This window comes from Phoxinus phoxinus, assembly GCF_949152265.1.
Source record: "Phoxinus phoxinus genome assembly, chromosome: 24".
NCBI lineage: Eukaryota > Metazoa > Chordata > Actinopteri > Cypriniformes > Leuciscidae > Phoxinus > Phoxinus phoxinus.
The window spans coordinates 281,888-291,887 of NC_136899.1; the positions used below are offsets into that span (position 1 = coordinate 281,888).

At 46.3% G+C, this 10,000-nt stretch overlaps 1 protein-coding gene across 1 annotated transcript in view; it reads left to right on the plus strand.

Moving 5' to 3' along the window:
• The window catches only part of LOC306992658 (uncharacterized protein), a 33,808-nt gene that overhangs the window by 9,215 nt on the left and 14,593 nt on the right, over positions 1–10,000 (plus strand). Inside the window, exons 10-24 of the mRNA XM_079601789.1 lie at positions 188–226; positions 440–544; positions 830–940; positions 1,024–1,134; positions 1,292–1,393; positions 1,495–1,605; positions 3,647–3,757; positions 4,064–4,174; positions 4,412–4,519; positions 5,518–5,628; positions 6,019–6,129; positions 6,925–7,035; positions 7,176–7,274; positions 7,346–7,456; positions 8,666–8,767. Of these exons, the coding sequence (XP_079457915.1) occupies positions 188–226; positions 440–544; positions 830–940; positions 1,024–1,134; positions 1,292–1,393; positions 1,495–1,605; positions 3,647–3,757; positions 4,064–4,174; positions 4,412–4,519; positions 5,518–5,628; positions 6,019–6,129; positions 6,925–7,035; positions 7,176–7,274; positions 7,346–7,456; positions 8,666–8,767 (1,554 nt within the window). The remainder of the gene's footprint in view (positions 1–187; positions 227–439; positions 545–829; positions 941–1,023; positions 1,135–1,291; positions 1,394–1,494; positions 1,606–3,646; positions 3,758–4,063; positions 4,175–4,411; positions 4,520–5,517; positions 5,629–6,018; positions 6,130–6,924; positions 7,036–7,175; positions 7,275–7,345; positions 7,457–8,665; positions 8,768–10,000) is intronic.

The window sequence follows — 10,000 nt, forward strand, 5'->3', positions numbered from 1 at the left end:
TATTTTTTATTTTATTAATTTTCATTATTATTAATTTGAACGGTTTCATATCCAGCTGGAGGCGACAGGTGTCACAGGAACTGATTGTCCACTTTATTATGTTTTATGTATTAAATTAATATTAAATGATTTTATTTTATTAATTATTTATTAATTATCATTATAATTTATTTGGTTTTATTTGCAGCTGGAGGCGACAGAGAGTCAGACAGATGTTCAGATGAAGGTACTGATGGTCTGTTTAATGTTTTATGTATTAAATAAACATTATTATTATGAATTTGAGTGTTTTATATGCAGCTGCTGATGATCTGCTGTATTATGTTTTATGAATGAAGCGTTCACACAGTTAGCAGATGTGCTGTGAATCTGGGAATAATGCAAAACAGAGTAACCTTGACTTTAGTTTCTGTGTGTGATTTCCTCTGATCAGATGCAGCGTCGTGAGGACGGACTCCGAGATCTGAGTGTGAACCTGTACAGTCTGATGCCCGACACACGCGACACGCAGTTCGCTAGAGAGATGACGGAGATGCAGAGTGAGGTACACACACACGCACGCACGCACACACACACACACACACACACACACACACACACACACCACACACCACACACACACGCACGCACACACACACGCACACACACACACACACACACACACACCACACACCACACACACACCACACACACCACACACACATACACACACACACACACAGACAGACAGACACACAGACAGACACAGACACACACAGACAGACACGTGCACACACACACGCACACACACACACACACACGCAATGATGATGATGATGATGATTGACAGGTCAGGTACCGAGCGGATGGGAGGAAGAAGCTGTCCAGTAGTGTGTTCTCTCAGCTGCCCGACACGATGGACACGCAACACGCCAAACACATGACGGACCTGCAGAGCCACGTAACACACACACTCATCACGCGTGTTCACCTGTCCGCTGTCATGTGACTGCGCTCTCACACTCCTCTCTGTGTGTCTGGCAGAATAAATACAAAGAAGCTGGTAGGAAAGACGCTTCCACGTGTCTCTACACACAACTGGAGGAAACACTGGAGACAAAACATGCTAAAGATGCGTACCAGCTACAGAGCCAGGTACACACACACACACACACACACACACACACATGCATGTATAAGTACACTACTGCTTAAAAGACGTCAGACTTCTCAGTGTGCGTGTGTGTGTGGGTGTGTGTGTGTGTGTGTGTGTGTTGTGTGTGTGTGCGTGTGTGTGTGTGTGTGTCCGCAGGTGATGTATAAGGACAGACAGACGTCAGACTCTCTCTTCTCTACGCTGCCCGAGACGCCAGAGATGCAGTTCGCCAGAGAGATCACAGAGACCATCAGCGAGGTGAAGCAGACGAGATGAAGGATCAGAGCAGGTTACACTGACCAATGAAGTGTGTGACGTGTGTGTGTGTGTGTGTGACGTGTGTGTGTGTGTGTGTGTAGAATAAGTACCGCGAGCAGAGCCGGAAGAGCATCAGCTGCTGCGTTTACTCTCAGCTTCCTGAAACCGCAGAGACTCAATTCAGCAGGAGCATCTCTGAGCTGCAGAGTCAGGTATACCATCATCATCTTCATCACCATCATCATCATCACCACACCATCACCACACCATCACCACACAATCTTCATCACCACCATCATCATCACCATCATCATCATCATCACCATCATCATCATCACCACCATCATCATCATCACCATCATCATCATCACCACACCATCACCACACCACCACCACACCATCATCACACCAACACCACACCATCATCACATCATCTTCATCACCATCACCACACCATCACCATCATCATCACCACACCATCACCATCATCATCACCACACCATCACCACACCATCACCATCATCATCACCACACCATCACCACACCATCACCATCATCATCACCACACCATCACCACACCATCACCACACCATCACCATCACCATCATCATCACCACACCATCACCATCATCATCACCACACCATCATCATCATCATCACCACACCATCACCACACCATCACCATCATCATCACCACACCATCACCACACCATCACCATCATCATCACCACACCATCACCACACCATCACCACACCATCACCATCATCATCACCACACCATCACCATCACCATCATCATCACCACACCATCACCACACCATCACCATCATCATCACCACACCATCACCATCATCATCACCACACCATCACCATCATCATCACCACACCAACACCACACCATCACCATCATCATCACCACACCATCACCACACCATCACCATCATCATCACCACACCATCACCACACCATCACCACACCATCATCACATCATCTTCATCACCATCATCACACCATCACCACACCATCACCACACCATCACCACACCATCACCATCATCATCACCACACCATCACCATCATCATCACCACACCATCACCACACCATCACCATCATCATCACCACACCATCACCATCATCATCACCATCATCATCACCACACCATCACCATCATCATCACCACACCAACACCACACCATCACCATCATCATCACCACACCATCACCACACCATCATCATCACCACACCATCACCATCATCATCACCACACCAACACCACACCATCACCATCATCATCACCACACCATCACCACACCATCATCATCACCACACCATCACCATCATCATCACCACACCAACACCACACCATCACCATCATCATCACCACACCATCACCACACCATCATCATCACCACACCATCACCATCATCATCACCACACCATCACCACACCATCATCATCACCACACCATCACCACACCATCACCACACCATCACCACACCATCATCACATCATCTTCATCACCATCATCACATCATCTTCATCACCATCATCACACCATCACCACACCATCACCACACCATCACCACACCATCACCATCATCATCACCACACCATCACCACACCATCACCATCATCATCACCACACCATCACCACACCATCACCATCATCATCACCACACCATCACCATCATCATCACCATCATCATCACCACACCATCACCATCATCATCACCACACCAACACCACACCATCACCATCATCATCATCATCACCACACCATCACCACACCATCATCATCACCACACCATCACCATCATCATCACCACACCAACACCACACCATCACCATCATCATCACCACACCATCACCACACCATCATCATCACCACACCATCACCATCATCATCACCACACCAACACCACACCATCACCATCATCATCACCACACCATCACCACACCATCATCATCACCACACCATCACCATCATCATCACCACACCATCACCACACCATCATCATCACCACACCATCACCACACCATCACCACACCATCACCACACCATCACCACACCATCACCACACCATCACCACACCATCACCATCACCACACCATCACCACACCAACACCATCATCACACCATCACCACACCAACACCATCATCACACCATCACCACCATCATCAGCGGCATCAAGAGGAGGAGGAGGATGATACGGGGTGTGTGTGCGTGTGTGTGTGTGTGTGTGTGTGTGCAGGTGAAGTATAAGGCTGACGCTCAGCAGCAGATGAGCAGATCTCTGTACCATCAGCTCGCAGAAACTCCAGAAACTCGACACGCTCGAGACGCCGCTCAGATCCAGAGCCAGGTGACGTGTTCTTCATCATCTTCCTCATCTTCCTCATCATCAGATCTGTGTCAAATCATGTTTTTGTGCAAGTGTAAACAGCCATATAGTCCTGCTCTTCACAAATACATTATGTGATCATGTGACTCTTCTTGTGATCATGTGACTCTTCTTGTGATCATGTGACTCTTCTTGTGATCATGTGACTCTTCTTGTGATCACGTGACTCTTCTTGTGATCATGTGACTCTTCTTGTGATCACGTGACTCTTCTTGTGATCATGTGACTCTTCTTGTGATCATGTAACTGTGTTTATTGTGTGATCAGCTGCAGTACCAGCAGGGCCGGGCATCAGTGACGGGCAGTAATCTGTTCTCCCTGATGCCAGAGACGCCGCAGAATGAGTTCGTGAAGCAGCAGATGGAGCTGCAGAGTGAGGTGAACCCCCGTGACCTCTGACCTCCGTGACCTCTAACCTATGTGACCTCTGTAACCCTATATTACATATGTGAACGTCTATGACCTCTGACATCTGTGTTGATGTGACAACTCGCGTGACCCTTTGTGACCTCCGACCTTTGTGACCTCTGTGACCCCTGACCTCTGTGACCTGTGAGAATGTTCTGTTTGGAGCCTCTTTCACTCTTCATGTGTGTGTGTGTGTGTGTGTTGCAGCTGAAGTATAAAGCGGACCTGAAGGAAAACTCCAGTAACCTGTACTCACTGATGCCCGAGACGCTGGAGACGCAGTTCAGCAAACACACTGCAGACTTACAGAGCAACGTACGACACACACACTCCACCAATACGACACACACACTCCACCAATACGACACACACACTCCACCAATACGACACACACACTCCACCAATACGACACACACACTCCACCAATACGACACACACACTCCACCAATACGACACACACACTCCACTAATACGACACACACACTCCAACAGTACGACACACACACACCACCAATACGACACACACACTCCACCAATACGACACACACTCCACCAATACGACACACACACTCCAACAATACGACACACACACTCCACCAATACGACACACACACTCCACCAATACGACACACACACTCCACCAATACGACACACACACTCCAACAGTACGACACACACACTCCACCAATACGACACACACACACTCCACCAATACGACACACACACTCCAACAGTACGACACACAAACTCCACTAATACGACACACACACACTCCACCAATACGACACACACACTCCACCAATACGACACACACACTCCACCAATACGACACACACACTCCACCAATACGACACACACACTCCACCAATACGACACACACACTCCACCAATACGACACACACACTCCACCAATACGACACACACACTCCACCAATACGACACACACACTCCACCAATACGACACACACACTCCACCAATACGACACACACACTCCACCAATACGACACACACACTCCACCAATACGACACACACACTCCACCAATACGACACACACACTCCAACAATACGACACACACACTCCACCAATACGACACACACACTCCACCAATACGATCTTACTATCACTTCAGTGTTCAGGCCAGAGCTCCTCCAGTCAACATCATGACAAGCATGACTCATCCGCTGTGTGTGTGTGTGTGTGTGTGTGTGTGTGTGTGTGTGTGTGTGTGTGTGTGTGTGTACACGCGGGCAAGCTGATGTGTGTGTGTGTGTGTGTGGTGTGTGTGTGTGTGTGTGTGTGTGTGTGTGCAGGTGAAGTATAAGGCTGACGCTCAGCAGCAGATGAGCAGATCTCTGTACCATCAGCTCGCAGAAACTCCAGAAACTCGACACGCTCGAGACGCCGCTCAGATCCAGAGCCAGGTGACGTGTTCTTCATCATCTTCCTCATCATCAGATCTGACACTTATTAACGTGTTCTTCATCATCTTCATCATCATCAGATCTGACACTTATTAACGTGTTCTTCATCATCTTCCTCATCTTCAGATCTGACACTTATTAACGTGTTCTTCATCATCTTCCTCATCATCAGATCTGACACTTATTAACGTGTTCTTCATCATCTTCATCATCATCAGATCTGACACTTATTAACGTGTTCTTCATCATCTTCATCATCATCAGATCTGACACTTATTAACGTGTTCTTCATCATCTTCCTCATCATCAGATCTGACACTTATTAACGTGTTCTCCTCTTCCTCACACACGCGTGTGACTGTAGCGTGACCTTTTCCTCTTCTTCATCAGGTGGCGTATAAAGGCATCAGGAAGGGCGATTTCTCGGGCTACTCGTTCACTGCGGTTCCAGACTCGGCAGAGATGAAGTGTGTCCAGCAGATCTCACACACACTCAGTGAGGTGAAGCGTCATCTCAGATCTCACACACACTCAGATCTCACACACACTCAGATCTCACACACACTCAGTGAGGTGAAGCGTCATCTCAGATCTCACACACACTCAGATCTCACACACACTCTCAGATCACACACACACACACACACACACACACACACACACACTCAGATCTCTCACACACTCAGATCTCACACACACACACACACACACACACACACACACACACTCAGATCTCTCACACACACACTCAGATCTCACACACACTCAGATCTCACACACACTCAGATCTCACACACACACACACACACACACACACACACACACACACACACACACACACACACACACACTCAGATCTCTCACACACTTAGATCTCACACACACACACACACACACACACACACACACACACACACACACACTCAGATCTCTCACACACACACTCAGATCTCACACACACTCAGATCTCACACACACTCAGATCTCACACACACTCAGATCTCACACACACTCAGATCTCACACACACTCAGATCTCACACACACACACACACACACTCAGATCTCTCACACACACACACACACACACTCAGATCTCACACACACTCAGATCACACACACACTCAGATCACACACACACTCAGATCTCACACACACTCAGATCTCACACACACTCAGATCTCACACACACTCAGATCTCACACACACTCAGATCTCACACACACTCAGATCTCACACACACACACACACACACACACTCAGATCTCACACACACTCGTGTGCTGGTGTGTTGCAGAGCGAGTACCGTGAGGAGGGACGGAGGCGCCTGTCGTCCAGCGTTTACTCTCAGCTGTCCGAGACTCCGGAGACGCAGTTCGCCAGAGCCGTGTCGGATCTCCAGAGCGAGGCGAGAGAACATCTCCAAAAAATTTTACGCGTTAACACGCAATTTACGTGTTACCGCGTAAATGCGTGTTAACGCGTCAGTTTCAGACGTTTTGTCTCTTTTGGCCTTCCATAAGTGTTTGCTGTGTGTGTTTCCTCCAGGTGAAGTATAAGCAGCCGGTGGACGGCGCGCTGTACGCCACCCTGCCCGAGACGCTGGACACGCAGCACGCCAAACACGCCTCTGACATCATCAGTGAGGTAGGGTGCCGCCGCAGACACGCGTGTGCCGCTCGCTGGCAAACACTAGAGAGCCGGTTGTGTGTGTGCAGGTGAAGTACCGAGAGGACGGCAGAGGGAGTTTATCGAGCCCGCTCTTCACTCGGCTGACGCAGACTCTGCAGACGCAGACGGCCCGAGACATCGCAGACGCGCAGAGCCAGGTGACGACACGCGCTCTCCATACACTACAGTGACACCGTCCGAGTCACTGCACTCAGGTGTTCCAGTCACTCCAGTGCCACAGCTGTATAATGTCATGGCCACTGTTGATCATAAACAACATCTGCAAAGTTCAACGCTCAAAGTTCACAGCAAAGGGAGATATTTGCTTTTAAAGAAATCACTTTTTAAGAACTACAACAAACGGCTGGTAGGAACTACACGAGCTTCCTCTCAGGTTAGTGACATCACCAACCCTAGAATTTACATAAACCCCGCCCCCGGGAACGCGATTTATAAATTATCAAGACCGAATATGCTAATCAATGACTATAAGATAACTACACAAATTCATCAACTAACTATTCAGAGATGTCCTGTTCTTCTACATGTTGTCTCTTCTTCTCGAGTCTCTCCATCATTGACATAATCTGACTCCGGTTTGAACATAAAAGTCTAAAAGATTATGACATTTTCAGCGCATGTGTGTGTGAGGTAACAGGACACGAGCTGTTGAAGCTCCGCCCCCTGTGCCGGGAGCAGCGGATCATTTGCATTTAAAGGGACAGACACTCACCCTCAAAAAGTGTTATAACTTTTCATAACTTTATCATGCTGTATAGAAATATCTGTGGGGTATTTTGAGCTAAACTTCACACACACACTCTGGGGACATCAGAGACTTATTCTACATCTTGTGAGAAGGATTATAGGACCCGTTTAAACCCTACGGCTCAGGAATGGGATGTCGTAAAAGTTCACGTGCATGTAAAGGCACAACGCCTGCGCTGTTGCTTGTGCGGTTTTGCAGATGTTCACCGTAAAGACAGAGGTTTTCACAGCATGAACTGTGAACATGAGTCAGGGTCAGAAATGAACTGAGCTTGAGGCAGAAACGCATATAATGATCATTGCATTCATTAAATCACATGACACAGTTAAACATGATCACATCCGAACCGGCTCTCAAAATGCTTTGTGGAAAAGAGGAATGAGGGAATCAGTGTAGAGGAAACCGATTGGTGCCATATAGACGTTATTATTATAATATCATTTATTAATTAAATGTATGAATTTGGCATTAAAGATATATCTAATAAGGATAGAAAATGACCCTTAAAAAGGTAAAAACATGAATGTAGTGGCTCATAAGTGAACGTTGATTATGATGTGAACGTTGATTATGAAGTGTGAATGTGTGTGTTCTGCAGGTCAGGTATAAGCAGAAGGACGATCAGGCCAGTCTGTATTCACTCCTGCCTCAGACCGCAGACACACAGTTGGCCAGTCACATGACCGACATCCAGAGCCAGGTAACATGCCTAACTCTGGACTATGACATCACTTCCTCCACTGACTGCCAGGTTTGCACGGAGACGGGGATGTACTGAGATACAGCTGATTGATGATTCATACAGGACAGCAGATGAAAAGCCTTTTTCCATAGAAAACCATTATTGTTTCGAGTCCACTGGAGGCCAGCTGGTTGAGAACCCAAACGCAACTTTAAATAACAAACGTAGTCACACACCACACAAAAGGCAAGGCATGACACGAGAACAACGGCCTAGAGCCAGACACAGGGCGAACATGAGGGCTTGAATACACAAGACTGAGGGACACCTGTGAACAACTAAACAATGAACCAATGACAACATGACACAACAGACACGGGCACGCATGGCAGGATCACATGACCAGAACAACGGGTCACATGACATACAAGGAACAAAACCCAAACCGTGACAATTCTAAAGAAAAAGTGTTGAGTTCATATTCTACGTTCTTCTGCTCGCCTGTATAATATCATCATTAATAAGCTGGACAGCCAATTAGATCTTTTAATATCGCCGTTTTACATAACGTGTTTTACAATGTCCCGCTGTTTATAGTGACTCAAGGTACTTATAATGCTTGAGGTAATTTGACTTTTGGAAATTTAAGTCCTGGAAAACTCTTGAAAACATTCATATTTATGAAAAGGTATTTGAAAAGCGCTTGAATTATTGAAAGACAATATATGTGAAAAAATGAGTGTTTAATTTTACAGATAAACAATCTTTTCACACAAAGTTAAAGCTGCAGCTCGTCTGATAAAGAGGCATATGGCTATGAGTGTGATATTGCCCATATAAATATCCAAGTATATGATACAGCTTTTATTCTTCAGGTCAATCATATATTCATGGGAGAGTTTGAATAAGGGAAGCGATATCTTTGTCATAGTGTCCTTTCATTGGTCAAAGTTACCGCAGTCTTTGCATCCGCTGCACTTTATTTCTACCATTTTGTTTTATTGGTTTATTTTTGTTTATCTATTTACCTTTTTTAGAATTTGAAAGATAATAAAGATATTGTTTGATAAGTGAGATCTCTGATTGAAGTCCTTGAAAACCAAAAAAGTAGTTCTTGAGAAGTCTCTGTACGAACCCTGAACTACTATATATATATATATGGATCACGAGTGTTCAAAACCTGCATTTTGTTCTCATTTTTTCGCCATTCTTTCTTTTGAGTTGGAAAATTGATTTAGTTATACGGATGTT